The 23,655-nt window shown below is 42.0% G+C and overlaps 2 protein-coding genes across 4 annotated transcripts; both read left to right on the top strand.

Annotated features, from left to right (window-relative positions):
• The first annotated feature begins 1,118 nt into the window (after positions 1-1,118).
• On the top strand, positions 1,119-4,623 carry LOC116039675 (nuclear factor interleukin-3-regulated protein-like). Of its 3 annotated transcripts, XM_031284626.2 has the most exons (3): positions 1,119-1,483; positions 2,253-3,659; positions 3,799-4,623. In XM_031284626.2, the coding sequence occupies exon 2, from the start codon at positions 2,351-2,353 to the stop codon at positions 3,608-3,610; it is 1,260 nt and encodes a 419-aa protein (XP_031140486.1). In that variant the 5' UTR covers positions 1,119-1,483; positions 2,253-2,350; the 3' UTR covers positions 3,611-3,659; positions 3,799-4,623. The 3 variants fall into 3 exon arrangements, with proteins under 3 accessions (XP_031140486.1, XP_035856245.1, XP_031140485.1); XM_036000352.1 differs by having other exon boundaries at positions 2,253-4,623; XM_031284625.2 differs by having other exon boundaries at positions 1,334-1,487; positions 2,253-4,623.
• A 2,512-nt stretch (positions 4,624-7,135) lies between these two features.
• Positions 7,136-16,548, top strand: nfil3-5 (nuclear factor, interleukin 3 regulated, member 5). Its single transcript, XM_031284472.2, has 2 exons — positions 7,136-7,506; positions 12,623-16,548. Exon 2 carries the CDS (start codon positions 13,139-13,141, stop codon positions 14,975-14,977), a length of 1,839 nt encoding a protein of 612 aa, XP_031140332.1. The 5' UTR covers positions 7,136-7,506; positions 12,623-13,138; the 3' UTR covers positions 14,978-16,548.
• Positions 16,549-23,655: the final 7,107 nt, after the last annotated feature.

Raw genomic sequence — 23,655 nt, 5'->3', positions numbered from 1 at the left:
ATCAGGTCAAATTTCAATGTGTTTTTGACTAAATAACGTTACCTGCAAAACTAATGACATTTCCACCTGCCTAGCTCTTCTTTGTGTTTAATGCTAGTTAGCAAATGTTGACATGCTAACACACTAAATGGTACTAAATATTAGTTAGTTAGCTAACATCATGGATGTATAATATAACCGGATAACATCAGCATGTGTGCATCGTCCATTTTAAAGATGTTAGCATGCTGACATTAGCATTTAGCTCAAACCGCAGCTCTCATGGTAAGCCGCTCTGCCTAAAGTAGAACCTCACAGCTGCTAGCATGATCGTAAACTCTAATGTTGTCTGTTTTTCCTGTTCAAATTTTCAGTCCGCCTTTTTTGCCTTACACATATGATATGACTATTCACTGACTTACTGTTTATCGCTGTTTTGTTTTATACATCCATGGTTTATCGTTTTCAATTAAATGTGTTGTAACTGTTCCTTTTAATGTTATAGGCTACAGTGGCAATTTTAGACCCTTTTTAGGTGGGCTCAAGCCCATCTCAGCCCCCCTAAAAATGATAATAATAAAAATCAATTTTAGTGCTTCAAGTTAGAGTCTGTAAACTTGTCTGTTAGTGACAGAGGACAAACAATTACAGGTTCAAAGAAACAGGTTTAATATCCTGTGTCGCTGTCGCCAATGCTATGCACCTGTAACCAATTATCAATTCATTTGATCCTGGTAGTCCATAAAGGGACTTTTGTAGTTTTTTCATATGTTCAATATTTAGCATTTATCCACTGTTATAATAATAAATACATATAGTAATTGTTATCCAGTGAAACTACTGATTTAACAGGGGGGGGGGTATCCGTGTCACCTAAAGGGCTACATCCGTGATTGTAATCATAGACTAGCTACATAAAATGTGTTGTAACCAGTGACTGTAAATTGTAAATGGCGTAAACCTACGGGTTGGCAGAGTTTAAATTCCAGGGCTGATACATCACATGTTCTTTTTTGACAGATAAAAGTGCTACTGTGTTCTTATAATACATACATCCATGGTGGCAGCAGTCTTTTACTTGTTGAATTTTGAATACATGTTGGTTTGGCTTACAGTTTGGCTAGCTAACTGTTCATTTTTTATCTCAACCTCCTCGTTTTCGTTTCGGCATCCTTCGACTGTCAATGACGTGCCTCTATTAAAGTCATAAAATATTTTTTAAACAACCTGGTGGTTGCTGTTCGGTTTTATTGTCGTTTTTTCTGCGCGTGTGTGCCTCCGCTGGTTTGACTCAACTGGCTTCCCGTTGGGAGGGAGGAGGAGGAGGAGGAGGAGGAGGAGAAGGGGGGAGGGGGTGCGGTCACCCGGGGTGAGGATCCGTCCCCAGCTGAACCAGTGAGCGGGGGAGGAAACGACAGAGAGCCTTTGAGGAGCAGAAACATGCAGACGTGATGTGAAGCTGAGGTTTTCATCAAAGGTTTCAGCAGCTGTTTGATTTTGATTTGTAAGTAAGATCTCCTTTATGTTTCCCGAGATTTGTCACTAATTTATTTGTTTGTTTGTTTTCTCATGCGAGCTAATGTGTTGAAGCCTATCTAGTTAGGAAGTAGTTAAACAGAAAGTTTCTGCATTCTGAATATTATTTTGTTTGTGACATTCTTTTTCCTTTATCCTCTCATCCGATGAAATAGCATGGGAATTTCATATGGGATGTAGACTACTTTATGTAAACAATAAACAGTTTAGGGCTCATTAGTCATCTTTTTAGGATTTAGGGATCAATGAAATGATTTTACTAGTGTAACCACTAATTGTAAATACCTGGTTATGGTCAAAGGGGAAGCAAATCATTCATAATAACAATTAATAGTTCTCAAACTGTAAAAGAAAAAAGAAATGTATGAATTAAGGAACAATCAAACATTTTGGTTCTTTCACATTTGTTCTCTTTTCTCTTGATGAACTTTTATGGCTATTTGATCGCTAAGATGTGATAATTAAAATGTCACTGTTGAAATGTAGATAATAACTAAATGAATGAGTTTTTATATCAAATAAGACTATTTTTATGAATCTATATTAATGTAGTTGTATCCCACTGGCCTGCAAGTTTTTATTTGATATAAGTTTTTTTTTACTATTATTCTGAAGTCTTTTCCTGCTGTTTAAAACATCACAACATTCAACTAGCAGCAGTATAATGTTGATTTACTGATTTGCAACCTTGTAAACAAATGGTCACCTCACCAAATGTTTTTTTTTTTCACCACTAGCTGGTGCCATTACAGCACACTTCACCCCAAACCACCAACCCTCAGTCAGTTCCTCACACACCTCACAGCTCCCTCAAGTGTGAAATCAGTGTTAGAAGATGACAGGTCAGGCTGTGGGAGGCATCAACCAGGACCTGTCGGTGCCCTCACTGCTGGCTGTAGAGGGGCCGGGGTCCAGGCCTCTGGGAAGGGCTGTGTCCTTCACTGATGAGGCTGTTTCCATCCTGACCTCCACAAGCCAGTTGGCCCAAACCCTCCTGAGTCACACCTTTTCCCTCAAACGCAAAGAGAGCATAGCCAACGCTGAAGTGAAGGCTGGTAGCAGCTGCGATGAAGACAACAGCAACGCTGCACGCCGCAAACGAGAGTTCATCCCTGCTGAGAAGAAAGATGATGGCTATTGGGACAAGAGGAAAAAAAACAATGAGGCAGCCAAGCGGTCCAGAGAGAAGCGGCGAGCCAATGATATGGTGCTGGAGAGACGAGTCCTGGGCCTGCTGGAGGAGAACGCCCGCCTGAGGGCCGAGCTGTTGGCCCTGAAGTTTCGCTTCGGCCTGGTCAAGGATCCATCTGATGTTTCCATCTTGCCGCTGTCTGCACCCCTGTGTGCTCACCCAACGCCCAGTACAAAACATTTCTACCAGCCTCATACTGATGGATCCTCATACCCCAACACACTGCTCAGCACCCACCACGTCCACCCTCACCCTCCACAGCCAGGTGCCATCTATGGATCGAGGGGAGCCGGGATTCTGTCAAGTCATAGTGTATCCGAGGAGTCCGCTGTCTCCACCTCATGTAGCTCAGATGTGGGCAGCCCTGTGTTTTTTGATGACACACTGAGTGAGCGTGGTGGGCCTTCTCCGAGAGAGCTGGTGGAGGAGCAGCAGGGCTACGACTCCCACATCTGTCACCTGGAGAACAATGAGAGTCAGTATGTAAACAGACTAGACTCACCTCAGAGTTTGAGGAGCCTCCCGCATAAGCTCCGCTTCAAAGGGCCCGCTGGTTGCAGCGATGGAGGGGAGACGTCTCCATCCTCTGATACCAGAACCAGTGGACCACCTGTAGCAACAGTGTGGCCAAACATCCAGGTGGGGAACCACCAGCAGGCGGGATGGGACAGTCGGACACAGAGTCAGGCTCCTTGGGCCAGGGAGGAGGCCTGTGGTGGACTTGGGCCGCAGTATCAGGGTCTGTCCTCTGGACATTGTAATTCCTCCTCCCTGCAGAACTCCAGGGACACCAAGTACTCGACAGAGGACGCCAGTCTCAGGTCTCAGATGAGCTGTTTGTCTCAGGAAGTGGCTCAGCTCAAGAGACTCTTCTCTCAGCAGCTGCTGTCCAAGATCGCTTAACGCCTGAGCACAAGGACTCAAGTTAGTAGACAGATTTCACACTACATCTTTACAAACCATCGATCTTACAGACTGCTGACTTCCCACAGAACAGCATTACCCCAGTGTTAACAGCTACCTCTGAAGTGACAAACACCTGCTTCACAGGAAAAGCTTAGTTTTGGAGCCTGTTTGTTCTGTGATGGTCAGCACACCACTTCCAGAAAACACTAACGTATTTTAAAATAATGCTTAATGAAGGCAAAACTCTGTTGTTGATTTCATGAGATTTGGAGGACGCTGTACATTTCTGATTACTTGACTGAACAGGTCTGTCAGAAACACTGCACATAAACATGTTAGATACAACACAAAGCACACGGTTATAATTTTTGGACTTTTGGGGAGTGTACTTATTTTTGTGATCATTATATTGTTTACTGTATCTGATTTATCTTATGACAGCAAGGTACATACAACTGCATATTTCATTGTTGTTCAGGATTATAAATGAAGTGAACTGCACTTGGAAATAAATGTATTTTATATAAATGACAAATGTTTTCAGTCTATTTTACATTACAAACCATCTGCATTCAGTTTCACTGTAATAGCAAGGCATACACTGTCTTTGACTGTAATATATCTGTATTTACAGTAATAATGATGCAAATTCATCAAATGAAATGTGTGTGACAGTTATAGTAATGCAATCACATTACTGTTTTGTATTTGTTCTAAAGGCCAAAACTATTTTAAGAGATATGGTCATAAACATGCATTATGTAAGTTTTAAGCCTTTTAAGATTGCATTTTGCATTACACTCAGGTCAGGAGAGGCTCTGGTAAAAAAAAAAAAAAAAAAAGCTAACCCAGCTAAGGCAGACTGAGCTATGGTAGGTGTGGCACTGGAGTGGAAAGGTGCACTGCGCAAGAGTGCAATATGTCACAAATTTCATTTTTAGCTGAACTGATACAATTTAAATGTAAGGCCTTTACTTCCTTTAATAAATGCTTTAAGACTGGAAAAATCACCGTGGTTTCAGTCCACCCTCACTGCCAACCAAGGTTGCTGAAATAGGGGGGAGGGCAGCGGGGTGTTGGACAGGGAGAGGGGAGTGGTGTACGGATGCAGGGAGAGGAGTAAGACTCTGCATGAGTCATCTATCACGTCAGCAGTATGAAAGCTATTTTTAGCATTGAAGCAGCTGCAGTGGAAACTGATTGGTCCATATGTGAGTGAAGGATACAGATTCAGAATACATTAACACCTGGAAAGAGTACAAATCTGCACATAGACATCAGAAGAGCTGCTGTGAAATACATTCTGAAATTGGTTAGGGGCCAGAAAACCATAATACATACACTGAATTATTAATGTTGGTCTGAAAAAATGATAAACTTGACTGAATGCCATTGTTCTTGATTACAGTCACACATTTTGGAATATCAAAATGTTTCATTCATTTTTTATCAACACTAGATGGCGCCAAGTGTCTTTATCAGCATGGATCACTGACTCTCATTCATTCATTCATTCAGTGTTACTACAGGTCGTCTCCTCCATTGTGCTTGCTGTAGTGCCACATGCTGCACATGCAGAATAAGCAAATATGTCATTTTGTGTTGGAAGTACAGCACTCCCACCTTCAAATGACCCATCTTTATTCAAAAAGCACAATGCAAGATCGAGACTGAAGCTTTTAAAATGACATTTACAACACTTGACCATAACACATTCATTTTAGTAATGACATGTGAGGTTAAACAGGTAACACATCTGCAGAGACACCTCCTTTAGGCTTTGGCCCGGACGATAAGAACAACAAGAGATACAAATGAGATCTTTTGTCTGCAATCAATCTTCATCCAGCCCAGTCTGCAAACCCCCATGCCACGAGCCATGGAGTGAGAGCCTTCTGGTTGCTAGGCAGGCACCACCACACCACAGTTGCCAAGGGAATGCCTTCATGCAGAGGCAGCTGAAGAGATGGTGGAGTATGTTGGGGGTTGGTGGTTATAACAGAGGACTGGTGGGGGAAGGAGCTAGACAAGTTCAAGGCCACCGTTTCCACCAACATGGTCTTATGGTGGTGGTGGTTGTGTGCGTGTGTGTGTGTGTGTGTGTGTGTGTGTGTGTGTGTGTGTGTGTGTGTGTGTGTGTGTGTGTGTGTGTGTTTGCAGTGAATGGGTGCATGTGTGTGGTTCGAGACAAAGCAGGGGGAAGGGATGTAAGTGAGAGAGTGGGTTGGAAGTGGATGTGTGTCTGATACCAACCAGGGCTGACGTAACTGCTCATGAAATATAGTAGTGATAAGGACAATGGATTTTATGGGATAATAGAATAGCTCATAAGCAGATAATACACGTCCATTTCCAGTAAAGATAAACAACATGACAAAAAGATGGAAGGGATAAAGCTGAAAAAAAAAATTAATGGTATAATGATTCATGTTTTATTATAGAAAAGAGGGTACAATTCCCTGTGTTATACTATTAGTATTTATAAGATATTTACATTGTTAAATATGCTAAAATGTTATTACAGAGCATGGCAAAATGAAAAACTTGATGAATGTGGAATTGATGTTATGAATTCCACAAAATAGCAGATCACAGCCAATGTTTTTAAAAACAATACCACAATAAAGATATTAATGTGTGAACAGAGGGTTCAACTCTGTTTGCCACTACAAAAACTACTCTGTTAACATGTTCTGATCTAAACAGATAGACACTAGTGGTCTAAAGCTATCAGGATGCATTTCTCCCCTATTTGCGTGTGACAGATCTAAAATAGAATAAACAAAATAGGAAAAGGACAGTGACTGTCAAAAGCAAAGGGATTTCCTAAGTATGCAACTAATATTCAAAATGCTTTATAATCTATATAACAGTATTAAACAGACGTTTATTATAACTATAACTGTTAACACATCTGCATGTCTCTCTTCCCATGACCTACAGCCTGTCCTTCTGTTGTGTAAATTAACCAGAAGTCAAAAACCATGCTAATGACCTGCAAACATTAAGTTAAATTATGATGTAATTTAACAGAGTTTTTCTAGAGTGGCAGCATCAAAACAAAGGCATCACAAAATTACAGAGTAATAGTAATATTTTATACAGTATTTTTAACAATTCCTTCAACATCCTTCACATGTTGACAGTGAGTTCAAGTCAAAAGTTGTACTGGCAAACAGTAGTGGAAGAATTATTCTGAATACAATTTTATCTCCGCTACTAAAGTAATAAAGTATCATCAGGAGAACACATCATGTCTAATGAGAGATAGCATAGCAGTGACTGTACACTTGCACAGTTGAAGGACATGCTGTAACATGCTATTATTGGACCTCTGGGTGTCCGCGTAAACGCATTCATGCCCATGTTACAAACTTAACCACTCTCGATGGTGTTACATTGTGGAGGAGATATGGAGATAGATATGTAGGGGTGGAGAAGAGGGGAAAAAATAGAGCGACTAATAGCGCACACACACACACACACACACACACACACACACAGAGAGAGAGAGAGAGAGAGAGAGAGAGAGAGAGAGAGAGAGAGAGAGAGAGAGAGAGGACAAAAACGTGACGAAGCAGCCGAAGAGCTGTTATGCAACCGCTGACCTACTAACACATATTTCTAGAAAGGGAGCCAGAGAAACTGGAGCAAAGTGTGCGGCAGCACACAACACACAGGCAGACCGAGCCAAGAGACAGAGAAACAGCATCCACCCGACCCACTGACTCAACCACAACTGTCCCGAGCACCGAAAGCAGGAGAAGAAAACTTTTCGTTTTTTGTTGGGGAGGTTTCTTCTAAAAGGCACAAGGAAAGGAGGAAACGGGAGCGAGACAGCTTTTGTGTCGGGGAAGCCTGAATCTTTTTTTCCTCCTCCAGGACACGAAAAGGTATGTTATGACTTGCTGCTTTTCGGCTTTTGTCTTTGTCTGTTTGTATCTCTATTTGTTCTTTTTCGGTGTGCTTTCATATAGGTTTTCTAGCGGTGTGTTGATATGAGGACATGATGCTTATGGCCGGTTATTGTTCACATGGCGACTCTCGGCTGTGCCGCGCGTCCGTGACTTTGAAACGCTTGAGCTGCTGCTTTTGTCACATTAAACACGGCACTGGCGAGGCTAATATACTACGTTTTGTCTCGGTTTTGTTGCGTTTTCCTCGCTTTGTTATTGACATGAAACACACAGGACTGGGAAAACGTGGTTGGTTGTTATCCAACGTTACACGCTCAATGTCAAAACGAGGTTATTCCCCGCATGGTGGCGTTTTCCAGGGAATGGGGGCAGCTGCTGGGCTCGGTCTGTGTTGTCTGCTCAATGCAGACACACAGGGTACTATATTAGCTCCTGCACGTGGTATGCTGCTGTTTGTAGGCTATAGTCGTTCATAAAGGTCACTAGATCACTTTAGTTACTTAGATACTAATTCTCTTTTTGGCTGTCCAGCTGATTCAAACATTAGACCGGATTACAGGCTTCCTTTAGGATCATAATTTATATAAAGGGTAAGGTAATGTCACAATTTTAATGAATGTAGTTGAAACAAAAACAAAAAAAAGAAAAACACACACAAAAGATGTCTAATGTTTTTAGAATAGATTGCCTGTGTTAATATTAGGCTATATAAAACAAATATGGGAGTATTACAGATATACTACAGAAAAAAACGTTTATGCAACAGTAATCTATTAATAAAAGAACATTTTTTTCTTTCATGCTTATGTTTGTATAAAACTTCCTGTTCTCCAAATGTGCAGGGCCTTTGCTTCTGTTTCTAGGTTACATTAGCCTACTAACACATGAATAGATGTTCAAGTTCAAAGGAGAAAACAAAATGTCTGATTTTCATTCAAAGTGAGTCACTTTTTTTTCTGCTCATGAGGTAAAGCAACAGAGCTTTGCTTTGAGGGAGTTGGAGGGTATGACATAACCAGCACACAGCAGGGAGAAGCAATAAACAGCAGCTCTCTCCCGGGACAGAAAAGCCTGTAATTGATTCCCGTTCACACCCTGCTCTTTCTTCCCATCATTCATACCCAGATTAACACCAACTCTTTATTTCTAAAGCAGATAGATGTTTTAGAAATGGTTTCATCAATGACGTAACACTCACTGCTCAATGGGTTTTTAACTTTCTCAGTCTTTTTCCTCTCAGAGGAAACATGGACATAATAAAAAAAAGCAGAAGGTTAAACCAGATAATAGTCTCTTTTGTTTGGTACAAAACTCGCGTCCCAAGATCCTGGTGAGGTCTTTGCATGACTTTGTTGTAAGAAGTGAACATCCAGGATGTGATGCAATGCATGGAAACCCCTGTCTGGCGAAGCCAGAGTTCTGGTGAGCTCTTAGTGCGCCTGCTGCCAGCTGGTCTGGTTTCAGAGCTGTCTGCATTGCTCCAGCCCAGCCAGCTTTGGGAATATAGGTCAGACCTGTATCTGGGTGAGGAGACATGGCAAGCTGCGGACTATAGTGACTACAGCTACTTGTCCCAGTTTCCTACTTTACTGTCTATTAACCAATAAGTGTTTTGTTTTTAAAGATTTAACTTAAAGAAATAAAGGTCACATGTTACTGTAGTTACTAATTGACCAAATAAGCTTCAAAACACTAAGCAGAATATTATGCAAATGTGTAAGCATATACAGATTTGGAAATTTCATAATAAGGTCATACTTATTTATTTGGAAACACATATTTGATTCACTCTAAACGAAATGTGGAACCTTCTCTGAGGATTTATTTGAAAGATCTGGTATTCTGTTACTTATCATTATACAGGTTGAAGCGTTTTTAGTTAAGTACGTGTTAAATGGCACTCAGGAATAGCTTTCACTAACTAACCTAGAATGTCTGGATTTCTGTCTGCTAGTTTTGGTTCTTGACACAAAGCTGTGTGGCAAAATGGAGGCTCCTACCTGGGGCCCCTCCACATGTGTGGTATTGGATCACTTAAAAGATGGAGGAGGGGAAGAGGATGCCATGCGTTTGACTCACACTTGCCTCAGAGGAGGTCAGAGGTGAAGCATTCCTCCCCGAGCGGAAAGTACCTGGGAACTACTTCAGGCCTGTGTTTTCCACAGCCAAAAACACGGAAAACAAACTGCTTACAGTAGTTGGAGTGAATCATTATTTTTTTCAATGGGAAATTAGCCTCTGCACAAGGAGCCAATTACACAATGTAGCCATACCATGCCCAGTATCTCTTTGTTTTCTATCTTAAGTCTTGGCTTTTTAATTCAGAGATCAGATCATGCACAGGGCAGAGGACAGTGAAAGGAGAGATTGCAGAGGGCATTCACAGCCAGTAACCTGTAGCTTCTGCTGCGATGTAATATGCATGTGTTACACAAGCTTTACTTCGCAACAAGAGTTATTCAGAGCACGTACGTTACGAGCAACAACAGCAGCCCCTCCCCATGCAGTCCTAAGGGAGAGAGAGAGAGCCTGTTATATGTGAATTTGGCTGCAGAGATGGGTGTGTGCTCTGACGTCAGTGCCATCACTCTATCTCTCACTATCGTTATTCATCTGCTATTGGTGCACATTGTTCAGTGCTGCATACAGAGTCGTAGGGTTTTCTAGAGCAAACCGGAATTAATGTTGCATGAAAATCACCAGGGCTTTGATAACCAGATTTTTAGGCAGATGACGTATTCAAGTTTGTCTCTTTATCCGTCCTGCTGCAGATTCAGTGTAAAATTCCTCTCATTTCCACCAATTGAACTCCCCCCGTCACCCCATCTCTCTTCTGCTCCCCCCTGTGCCTCTCTTCTTTCTGTCGCTCTATTTTTAGAGTGCATGCTAATAGTCTTTTCCCCTCTCCTGGCCTCCCTTCCTTGCAGTCATACTGACCTATTTTATGGCGCACCGTCAAAGACAGGAGGAGTGTTTACTGCTTAGCGTCGTTTCTAGGTCAGTGGGACAGCGCAGAGAGTATGCATGCTTCCTTCCCGCCCGCCTTTGTTTCCCGCCCCCCTCCCCTGCTAGTCTTTATTAAAATTATCCAGGGTTGGGCAGAGAGGGAGGGGCTGACCCTACATTTTTCCACGTCTGTGGGTGGTTGTGTCCAAATCCTTTTCAGGTCATTGTAGCTTTACTCCAGTTCTTTGAGAAGGAGACAAACGAGACGGTAAAATCCTTGTTTTGGCACTGAAGGGAAAACTCAATTTGAAGTATAGCCTGCAGCATATCTAGGCTTAGCCCCTGAGTTACAACAGAACTGACATGGGCAAATATACGGCTAATTATTTAGAGCAGTAGTCAAGCTGTTTCAAGGTCTCAGTGTGGGTTTTTTGAATGTGAAATTATGTAACAGGGTCATTGACTCTGGGGGAAGCAGAGAAATGCTGTAACCGGTCTGGAGACTGGTTCAGGTCTGCTTTCTCTGCTGGCGCCATGTCTGGTCTCATACACCACGATAGAGACGGCATCAGATAAATATGAGAGCATACATAAGTATTAGGAGCTGCTTGCTGTTTCCTTAACAACAATAGCAGCTGTAACACTATCTGTTGTAAGACACTGATGTATATTACATTAATGCCAACATTTTTTCCTTAGTGGTTTTTGAGGTACTGGGTGAAAAAGATGCAGCAAATGTTCTGCTTTAATAGCAGAAAGCAAATACATTATAGTACTGGTGCTTCTTGTTTGATTTTAGTAGTATTTGAAAGTGTGCATAAAAGTTGCTTGACAATTGTAAAACTGTGGTAAATCCCTATAGATAACTGTCCATCAAACTGTTTATTGTGCTCCACTGACTCCAGTTCCCAATACTTGGGTGCTCCGAAAAAAAATAGTGGAAAGGTGAAAGATTAGGTTAATAAATGCGTGCAAGTGATGATATTCACATTTATGCTGCGTTTAATTCCAGTTTTGCAAATGAAAATCAACACCAGAGGGGTCATTGTTACCCACAGGCACAGTGACCTAGATTATTACGTTACCTCTGTGTGCGTGTCATAAGAAGATGTTTTCATGTTTGTAATTGACTCCGGGGCTTAGTGTAGCGGCGTGTTATTAATTACTGCACATCAACTGTGTAATTCTGTGCAGTGAGAGAACCAGAGGACTCCGGCCGAAAAACAAGTGCAGATCTAGTTATTACGTAACGCTGGACTGCCGTCAACATCCGTCCGCGCTGCATCCAGCATTGTTGTTAACGCATGTTGAGTGGGCAAGGCTTCCTGTTGAGCTACGATGTTGACACTGCATAAGGATGTTCAGCAGCTTGTGGTGTTGTGTAATTTCAGACAGTGTGACGGCTACTAGTCAAACTGAGACATTGAGGGAGATCTCCTAGACAGATACAGCCCAACACAGATGTCTTTCCACTTCCATAAACCCCATTTCAGCCGCTTCCGAAATTAGTTTAAAGCAGTACTTTAAATCTGGTACCTCATGAGGCATTTTAGAAAATAAAATGTAAAAGCAGAAATTATAATTGCACATAATTTGTTTCATCATGTGCCATACTATAATTACAGTAATATATCATAGTGTGATGATACATCATATCCTGGCTTATTCCCCGCCTCCCTCAGCCCTTTTATCTGTCAGTCTCTGCAGAGCTGGCACCAGGTCAGCCTCGCTGAGTCCTGTTATGTGACTATGACAGCACCCTGTCTTACACAAGAGCTCAGCAGTAGCAGCAGCCGCCGCACATACAGTATGTTTAATCCCAGCTACAGCCCCAAATACTTATGTGTGTGCTGCTACTGAGACTCTGCATCCACCATTCTTTTCTCTGTGAAGACAAGGAGACAAAGACAAAAAAGACAAACATTGCAGAACATTGGGGATTATGTCATAGAATTGTGGCTCAGGTTGTATGTGATGACTGTTTAACCTTAGAGGTTATACTCAAGGGACCCATATTAAAGCTTTGATAAGTCTGATTTTACTATTTACTGTCTGAAACATAAATATATGTTACAATGAACTGCAGTGGTTTTACAGCTAATCTAACGCTCTCGCTTTCTCCCCCTCCTCTCTTTCTCTCTCCCAGTTAGTCGTCAGCAAACAGCAGCACTGAAGCCGGATCCTCAGGGAGCCCCCAGAGTAGACAGACTGACCTACACCCTCTCTAAGACACTAAAAGAAGCAGTGCAGCAGCCTAACAGCCATCAAAAATCTGCTGAAGATTGGGGAAGAAGCTGATAAACTCAAAATCACCTCCAACAAGACAGCTAGAGGACTCTTTGCTGAAAAAAATACAAATTTGTTTCTTTTTTTTTAGGTTCAGAACACTAGTTCAATGTCTGAGGTTTTTGGGGAGTTCCACCTTTTTCTAATCTTCTTGGCTAATATGGACACTTGAACGTTTTGATCGTGAAAAATAAGAAACAGAAATCAATGAGGCTACCCCTTCAAGGAGCACAAATACCTCATCAAGAAGTTTTTGCCGATCCTGCGACTTTGAATCTGCTTAATAACAAAGCAGAAGGCTCATATAGTTTTACATTTTTCCCTTCTCCCCTTTGCCCTTTGCTAGAGTTACACTCTGGCCCCCAGCTGGGACAAAATGGAAAGTCTAAGTCTACACCTCCCGAACACCAGCAACAAAAATGCCATGGAGGTCGACACGTATTCCTCCTACAGTGGCAGCATCCCATCCCCTACTCCTGGAAGTGGAGAACGAATCAGCCGCCAGTCTAAAGGTTCCAAGGCTAGTGCGAGCTGCCGTCGCAAGCGAGAGTTTATTTCTGATGAGAAGAAAGATGCTTCCTATTGGGAAAAACGGAGGAAGAACAATGAAGCAGCCAAGCGCTCAAGGGAAAAGCGTCGCCTCAATGACATGGTGCTAGAGAACCGGGTCATGGCACTGAATGAGGAGAACGTTCGTGTAAAAACGGAGCTTCTTCAGCTCAAGTTGCGCTTTGGCCTCATCAGCACAGCCTCCTACATGGAGAAAAGTCAGCAGATCTCCAACAGCGCTGCTGGTGGCAACAGTAGTAGTGGGAGCAGCAATGGCACCTCAAATGGTAACGCCTACCTCTCAAGCAGCGGCTACTCCAGTGCATCCCAGGTGATGCTGAATTCTGACTCATCTGAAACTGAACAGTCGAGCCGTGGCGAGCGCCACAACCTGCTCCACCAGTACTCTCCCCGGGGCTCCTTCTCTGACATGTCTGATGGCTCCTCCAGAGACAGCCCAGAACCCATGGGCTACAAAATAAAGACAGAGCCCTCAAGTATGGAGATGGCCGGACTGGAAAGCAACAGGATGCCCAATGGCATGCCAAGTGGGGCTTACCATGGCAACCACACTGCGCTGGTTTCTCCTCACCAGCAGAACACCCCATTGGCTGAAAGTACCATGGACTACCAGCACCACCAACAGCAGCAGCAGCCGCCGCAGTGCCACATGGAGACCTCCAGTCCCGCTCCTCAGGCCACATCTGCACAGAGGAGCGTCATCTTGTACCGCTCCAGCAGCGGCTGTTACCCCATGGAGACCCAGAGGCCGGAGGACCAGCAGTCCCAGCAGAACAGACCACTACAGCATGGCCAGCACTCCTTAACCTCCAAGTTCTCTGACGGCTCAGTGACCATCACAGAGGTTTCTGAGAAACTAGAGAGGACAAAGACAATGGACTCGCCTCAGTATGAATACAGTAATGGTTATGCTGAGTCGACAGAGGAGCTGCAGCAAAGGTACAATCCCAATGCCCAACAACAGCGTGAGAGCCATCGTGGACACTGCAGCTACCAGGGTCAGGAGAGCAGTCCCCAAAACCCCTTTGCCCCTAATCTGATCCACAACACTGAGGAGGGCAAGTCCTCCTTCCCACAGCACAACGGCTACCTCAACACACTGGACGAAGAGCCCCCGGTGCTCACCTACGAGGGAGGCCCCGGAGCTGGCGGTTTGTACCAGGAGAACTCCTCTGCTAAAGACACCTCATCCAGTGATGGGGAGCCCCGTAGCTCGGACAAGGAGGGCTCCACAGACGACGAGTCCCCCTCCTCGTCCTCCTCAGACATTAGCAGCTACCACCAGAAGGCGGTGGAAGCTGCCGGCTCGAATGGCGAGTTCCAAGCCGAGGTCAAAGCCACTGCCCTGCCCCACAAGCTCCGCCTCAAGTACAGAGCTCTGTCCAGTGGGGCAGCAGGAGGGCAGATGGAGGGAACAGTCAACACCTCCATGTCCCCCTCTCCCACTCTGCCTCAGCACCCTTACTTAGCTCTACCCAGCAACCCTAACATCACCCAGGCCAACAGGGAGAGCAAAGAGGCGGACAATGAGACTGAGTATGCACAAGAGGTCAATCCTTTGAATGAGAGTGCGGACGCTAAAGAGGAGGTAGGGAAAAAGGGATCCAGCAGCAGCTGGAGAGGGCACAATAAGAGGCGAGATTAAGGACAAACTTTCCTGTCACCTCTCTGTCGTCTTCAGCAGACAGACATTTACAGACAACACAACTATGACTCACATCGCCACCTTACAAGACAGAGAAGAAGCCGGTGATCTGTGTGAGGTGCAGTTAGCATGTGATTTCACCAAGTTTCACTGTGTCACCTGATCCTCTTTCCTTTGCTCTCTCCTACCTCCCATCTATCCCTCCAGTTAAAATGATAGATCACTTAATGAGGAAGAGGACAGAATGAAACTCTCCAGAGCTGAAACATTATTCAATTATTCATTATTGTAAACTGCCTTGGTGGCTGGCCAGCATTTTTATTGTGGCATTATGGTAACATTCCTTTGACCAAAGAATACACATCCTTCCTTTAGTGTCTCCCTTTTTGGCATCAAGAGTTACATTCTTCCTCCCTCTGAACACACATGTACCATTTGATTATCCACTCTCCTACCATCTGTACACACAAGTCCCCTTCACTTCTGAAGCACTTAGATTGTATATTACTGTGACATATAAATTTGCATATATGGAATATATATTTTAAGAAGAAAAATGTGGTGAAAACAAAAAAATTAAAGCAGTGGGTTGCGGAAGTCATAGACTTAAAAGTGATCGTTTTTCTCTCGTTATACTTTGTACAGTCGCTCTTTGTCTAGAAAATGCCTCAAAGATTTTCTTTGAACTAAAAGAACGGGCCACAACTTAGTTGAAAAAAAAAAAGAATGGTACACTTTTTCCAGATTTATGGATCAGATCGGGGGTCTCATTCAGGTGAATCTGAGCTCTTTGACACTCAAAGCTGTCAAGGCCAGTTGTCCGCATATCAGTCAAGGCTATGCAGTCACACATTGCTGTTTGCAAAACCTGACAAGCACAAGGCAAGCCTCACCTGCCAGCCTTTCAACGAAAACCAATCCATCTACATTTTCAGACAAATATTGCTTGTCTAATAAATGAAATGGCTCTCCAGTCGCAAACAAGCAAAGCTGCTCTCTCTTCATAAGGTGCCTCTTTATTGTGTTGTCCCTCGTCCCCACTTTGGCCAATGTCTTAACAATCACACTCACCTCCGCACTGAGTTGTTTTAGCTGCAGTAGATCATACAGTCTGTACAAGTTTAACTGTTTCACTCCCTGGTGCCTGCCTCTGGCCACTATGTATAAATGTAAAGTTGTCTCTCTATCTCTTGTATACTGCTGTCATTGTTTTATTATTATTGTATTAATATTGTTATTTTCTATTATATTTGGTTATTATTTTGGCTATTATTATGTGCATATTTCTGTCATCTTGTGTCATTTTGCTCTATGCTCTTCCTGGTTGTGCTGTGTATTTACCCATGCTGCCCTTTGCCCCAGTTACCATTTGTACTCTGTCTTACCGTATAACCTTGTTGTTTGCCGAAAGGCTTTTATGAAAATGAAAGAAAAAAAATTGAATAAGGCTTGTTTAGAAGTGGTTATGTATTACCATACTTCATGTGGGTATGCAAAATGGTTACAAAAACACTCTTTTTTTATTGTGAAAGAATGAAAATGGAGAAAACAATTAAAGGTTGTTACATTTATATGTCTCTATTGAACTTTTTGAGTCGCTCTAATGAAATGCATGGTGATGGTGACACAAGCACTCACACCACGCATGCACGCACGCACACACAGTCACATATGCATTACATTAAAAAACTGCCTTTTATTAACTAAATCTGGTATTATTCATTCATATCTTGTAATTCATTCATACTTATGGCTGTATCGTTCAAACATTTCAAATACCAACACGATGACTTTGATACCGGTTTCTGAACGATACTTTTTTCCGATACCAATTTTATAAAATCCATTTTAACAAAAATAAATTACAACATTACACATTACGGCACAAATCTTTTCATTTATTTTTCAGCTCCTACTATGTGAGCCCTGTCTTTGTGCATAACATAGAGTTTTTCCTGCGTGCCTCTATGACATGTAACGTTAGACAGCCAATCACCAGCATTATTAGATCTGGGTAAACATGCTGCATGCTTATTGGCTCACTGTTGCTGATGAGATTTACTTCTATTGGTATTGAATGATGAGGCATTTTTTTATACTCAATACTATAGAGGCAATTCGGTGGGTGCCTAAAAAGTATTGAATTCGGTACCCAGCCCTTTTTATACACGAGCATACACTACCGGTCAAAAGTTTGGGGTCACTTAGAAATTTCCATTCCACTCCATTATAGACTGAATACCAGCTGAGATCAGTTGCATTATTTTTTTAACCAGGACAGCAGTTTTCAATTACATTATGTGCTTACATAATTGCAAAAGGGTTCTCCAATGTTTTCTCAGTTAGCCTTTTAAAATGATATCAGATTAGTAAACAGAATGTGCCTTTGGAACATTGTATGAATGGTTGCTGATAATGGGCAATGTAGATATTGCATTAAAGAGCAGCCACTTCTTTCTACAACAGTCGAGAACCCTTTTGTAATTATGTAAGCACATAATGTAACCTGAAAACTGCTTCCCTGATTAAAAAACAATGCAACTGATCTCAGCTGGTATTCTGTCTGTAATGGAGTGGAATGGAAATTTCTAAGTGACCCCAAACTTTTGACCGGTAGTTTATATATATATATATATATATATATATATATATATATATATATATATATATACTGTATAGGCTATATTTATATTACTGTCATATCTTTTCTTAATTATCCTACCATTTATATGTCTTAAATAACTTTTAACTGCTTTGTTGTTTAAGGGTGCTATACAAATAAACAGGCCTGGCCTGTATATGTGTCAAAGTGGTGATGGTTTTAGGTCAACGTTGTTTAAGGTTAATGAGGCAGGGATAATTTGAGGACAGGAAAAGTGTGTGTATGTGTGTGTGTGTGTGTGTGTGTGTGTGTGTGTGTGTGTGTGTGTGTGTCTCGTGCAGGGCACACACACACACAAACACACACACACAAACACACACACACACACACACACACAAACCCAGACTTTTTCTAGCAGAAGACCAACTAGCTGATTCACAGCTCACAGACAGCAGCATCCCAGTCTGCCAGTACAGCTCAGTGTGAGCCGACACAGAACAACTTCACTGGTTTACCGCGTCATCTCTTAATGCTGCCTACTAGCATAGATTCCCTGAAATGAAACAAATCAGAACAACACTCTGACAGTACAAGCAGTGCAGGGGGGAACCTGTTAGCAAAACTGTAATATATCATATTTTACAAACAGGCTGTCTGCCCACAAGGGTATATTCAGTGGATGACATATTAAAGACATTTCATGAAAACTCTCGATGTCGAGCATTAAGCTTAAATAAAATAGAGACTGAATGAATAAAATATGACATCAATAGTCCAAAATTGCGTGTGAGTAGGGCAAGAGCTTTAAACAAGGTAAAGAAATGCATAACAAGAACATTTATAGTTAAAGTGCAGAAATAAACTTCCCATAATTATACATGTTATAGTAGTGGTATAGAGAAAAATTAAAGCTGCACTTTACAATATTTTAATACTAACAATGGATTACTATGATATGTAATGTGAAAGGACTCTGCTAGATGAATCCACAGAGTTATCACCGACTCCCATATGCAATTCCCATCAGCTCTTCCAAGCATTTTTAGCATTTTTCAGCTTGTTGTTTTGGTTTTATAGCGGATACTCTGTTTTGGTTCACTCTCACGGCTCTCATCAACCTCGTTTCTGGCAAAAAGAACTGATAAACCCACTGTACACTACCTGCCCAGCACAAGCTTGCCAGCTTCAACCAAATGTTTCCCTCAGGAGTTGGTAAAAACCAAAATTATGAATTATTATTACTTAAAACTTAAAGTGGCTATATGTAACTTTCAGTTTGTGTTGATTCTAGCGGCCGCTTTGGACAAGAGCGGTAGTGTTTTTACCACACCTGCTGTCGTAAAGGTCTTTTCTTTATGGTGCTTTATTACCCACTGTAGATTACTAAGTTAGCGTTCCCAGGAGGTCATATAGTCGCGATGAATATTTTGCTCAGACAGAAAATCATTCATTTACAATAAGAGAATATGTTTCAGATGCATAGTTGCATTTCAAGTGTTGCATACGGTAACTAAGCGTACTTTGGATGTCTCGTGAGATAGACTGGGTATCACTGTCACTGTGTCACGAGCCAAAGCATTAAGAGTTTGTTGTAGCAACCAACGTAGTAATAACTTATATAACGTATTTCATGAAACCAACGGACGCTTTACACAAGTACAGGGGGACAAGGGAAAAGAAAATAGTAGGCCAACACAAACATGGACTAAAAGGAATAAAATGTCTGCGTTAAATGGAAGGGGGGGGCGTAATTTAATGTAGGCTACTGACTTCCAACCACATCGCACATTGTAAAGTTAATTTATATATTATATACCTATTTACATATTACATACCTGAGGGCCAATTCAGGGACGTTTTTGAATAATTTACAATCCCATAATTGTCTCCATCTGTTGAAAGCCCGACCCAGATTGTTTCGGTTTTGCCCGTTGTCTGTCACTTTCCCTTTTAGCTTTTAGTTGTTCTTCGTTTAATTTCCTTCTTTTCTGTGATGGGTCTGCCCCAGTATCAGCCATAATTACAGCAGATAACTTCTAAAATAAAATTAAAATACAATTAGGCCTACATAAAGACATTTACTGCTACCTTTTACCTGGCTGGATACTCACTAAGAGCTAAAATCTGTAGTTACTGTAGCGCCGTCTACCTGCCGTAAATCATTTTGTGACTTTGCGCGAAAAATCTGACCCGGGCAGAGGCCTTAATAAAAACGATATAAAAATAGCTAACTAGTTCTTTTCACTGTTAGTCTCATTTGCTGTTACAGGTCATTTATGATCATCAGATGGAACATTACACAGTTTCAGAAATGTGTAAAAGTTACATATAGTCACTTTATTTACTTTTATGCCTTAAGGTGGCCACTGTATGTGAGGTGGGGTTTTTGTTTTCATTTTGTGTGAGCTCACCAAACAATATTCCTTTCAGCTATGTTGAAATGGTAATAAAATATTGAATCTTGAGACAGAGCTAAATGGAGATGATTGATTTTTTGGTTTTAATTTGTCCAATAGTCAGAAAACCTGAATTGATTACTACATAATTGCTGAATGTGTAAATAAGCAACACCTTTATAAGATTACATTTTGGGCAATTTGGCCTTTAGTTGATAGGACAGTTGTAGACAGGAAAGGGGGGAGAGAGAGAGAAGGGTAAGGCATACAGCAAAGGGCCACAGGTCGGAATTAAACTCTGGGCCGCTGCGTTGAAGAGCCTTGGTATGCTCTACCAGGTGAGCTACCAGGGCTCCCCGTCAATGTTGCATTTACAGCTTGTTTTGCAGCCCTGTGGTGGCCAAAGCAAAAATAACAAGCCATAAAATACGCAAAACAAATAATATTGCTTTAATTAATAAAAGACAAGATAACAGGAGAGCTTTTAATTTGGGCTGTATTTAAGATCATTAGGAAGCTGACTAAACCAGTGTCAAATGAAAGCCAGAGCAAACAGGCTCCTTTTACTGTGAGTTACTGAGAGAAAATCTCCTGCCTTTCAAACCACATACTAAGCAGTATTACAGTGCATCATGTAGTACTTCCAAATAAGCAAAGTGTCTGATGTAGTCCATAAAATGAGCCAATGCTAACAGATGTGCTTTAGTTGGACAAAAGAAGAGAGAAGAATCACAGAATGAATCAGAGTGCAACAAGCATAAACAAGTTATATAACAGTCTTGGGAGAAACCTGCGTCAGACTGTGAACACATCCTCCATCTGACCCTGCGGTTAATGGAGCAATAGCTGATGGGAACAACAAGTTGGCATGGGCAGAGCATGCCGCTGACTACGATTACATAAGAGCCATTACAGGAGTGAGAGCCTCAGATATCAGATACAGAGGTGGTGCAATTTCAAGGAAACACCCACATTTCTTGAGAACCTTGAGACAGCAGCTCTGGTCTGAAAATCAACAAAGACAGGAGGGCCAAAGAAAAAAAATCATAATTTTCAGTTTATTACCGGATTGCTTCACATTTTGACATTTTGTGAAGCAAATTAAATGCATCCACAGCACTTCTCGTGTACAGTAACAGTAGCTTGTTGCTGCATCTCAGTTTCACATAGATAGGTAGAAGAAGGAGATACATGTGTGGTAGCAGCTGACCACAGATGGCCCTCTGATGCTTTTGTCTGAAATTTGAACCACTTCTGCCTCCATGCCACCCACCAGCCAGCTATAACATGGTGACATTCCTAAGAAAACCGCAGTGCTTTGTAGGGCACTCTACTTTCCTCATTCTCTCTCCCACACCTTTTTCTCCCCCTTCCTTTCCTCCCTCGTCCCTCCTCTCAGTGTCTCTTGTTCTCTCTCACTCATCCCCTTTTTCTCCAACCCATCTTTGAGCTGTAAAAGCTGCTTTGTATTGTGCGGAGGCTTGTGAAAACGGGCCAGGAGAGTAAAAGTAGGTCAGTGAGGAGGGACAGGACAGGATGGAGGAGAGGGAGAGGGTGAGGAGAGACAGAGAGAGAGAGGTTATTCAGGAGGGAGGGAGGGTTACGTCACGTGCCCTGTACCGTGTAAACTTTAACAAACTACTCAAAAAGAAGCTATGTCTTGTTGCTGCCTGAGGGAGCAGTTCAGTAGCACGCACGCACACACACACACACACACACACACACACACACACACAAGCGCACGCACACACGCACGCACACACACACTTGTATCACCGATGTATCAGTTTGCATCAAGCTGACATTTATAAAAAAAAATGACACACTGATTAATGCCTCAGAGATGATAGGATTATCTTTTGGAAAACTCCATGACGTCATCATGGGTTCTAGTGACCTCTTATGAAAGACTGAAACTTATTCTTATGACTTTAGTTTATGAATCTACTGAAATGTTCGGTGGGGAAAAGTGTAGTTTTGAGGAAAATGGTAAATATCCACTTTGATAGATGTCACTCACACGGCAAACAGTGACTCACGCCGTAACCAGCTGAAACCTTTAGATACAAAACAATGGACATTTAAGTTTGACCTAATTTGGATTAGGTCAAACACACACATTTAAATCCACCTGTCTCTTAGGTGTATGACCCTGGGTTTTTAACTCCCTACGGTTCGAGGAAGTCAATGAAAGCTGGTAAGTCATAGCGAGGAGTGAGTGTATGTGTATGTGTGTGTGTGTGTGTGTGTGTGTGTGTATGTGTGTGTGTGTGTGTGTGTGTGTGTGTGTGTGTGTATGTGTGTAAGAGAGAAGGGGGAGTTGGCCCAGGGCTGCCTGCGGCGATCAACAGCCCTGGCTGGTTATGTAACTGCGATGCTGCAGTATGTAGGTCAGCAGCACAGGGAGAGGCAGGGATGGGGTAAGGAGGATGAAAGCTGGGGAGTGTTAGACTATGTATGAGTGTGTTTTCACACTTCAGTATTTCATGTTTGAGTCATTTTAGCCGGTTTCCCACACACAGATGATGTACAGTTTATATCATGCCGAGCAGACTTCAAATACCATCACTTGCTGTAGAAATGTCTGCTGAAGGAGACTCAAATTCACAGGCTGAGAGGGAGAAATTGTCAGAAGCTCGGCGCGGTAGAAAGTCATTGTGCAACGGAGCTAAACTGACCCAGCTTTAAACATTAACTTAGTGTGTAAATAGCAGATGTTTGCTTTTCACAATCAAATCCCCCTACATTTTACATTGTAGGGTTTTGCATCCTCTGATGCAAATGTAAGGAAAATATTTCACCATATCATTATCAGCTTTTTAGCACCAGCACCAACATGCACAAGTCTGGATTTGATTAGGATCAGTAATCTTATCTCAGTTTAGGATGACAATTAGGATTTCTGGTATTACAAAACCCTGTTTTCTAACCGCATTTAGGAAAAAACATCTATCTTATCTTAGGATAGGAATTTAGCTTAGGATGACAATTAGGATTTCTGGTATTACAAAACCCTGTTTTCTAACTGCATTTAGGAAAAAACATCTATCTTATCTTAGGATAGGAATTTAGCTATTACAGTCTTTCCCAAGTTAGGAATTCTAAGTTAGGATGGCATAGACCCTGTCCTAAATTCAAAATAGCTGCCAAAAATGGTCGGATGACAATAACAATGAAGAAGGGGAACAACACAAACACCAAAATATCATGATTAAAAGGCTACTCAAACCGTATATAGATGCTTTAAATTCCCCGGACCATGTACAGTATATATCAACTGCCAAGACAATTCATTTTATAATTTGATCGGCATACCATACGTCTGACTCTGGAGAGGCCTACAAGGAGGCATGGGGCTCTGCCAGTGGTCGCACAGATCACAAAAGCACTTAGTTCTTTGCTAAAGGTGACTGGCAGACTGAGGTTGCAAATCTGTCTTTAACATCACAGCCTACCGGTACATTCTAATCAAAGATACAGGCATGACAGGACAAGTGCCGATTTACAATTTTTGCCGATTGCTTACACACTGAAATCAAAAGTATTACACAATTATCAAAACCTTAGACTCAAGGAGCAAAACATTGGCCCAGATGTGCACCACTATAAGCACAAGGTCACCCTCACACTTTTTGCAAAACAACGCACACAGTGATTTGCAAAACACTAAACACACTTGT

This window comes from Sander lucioperca, chromosome 4 (genome assembly GCF_008315115.2).
Source record: "Sander lucioperca isolate FBNREF2018 chromosome 4, SLUC_FBN_1.2, whole genome shotgun sequence".
Taxonomy (NCBI): Eukaryota; Metazoa; Chordata; class Actinopteri; order Perciformes; family Percidae; genus Sander; species Sander lucioperca.
The sequence above is the reverse complement of the archived record's forward strand: the minus strand, read 5'-3'. Positions and strand labels throughout refer to the sequence as shown.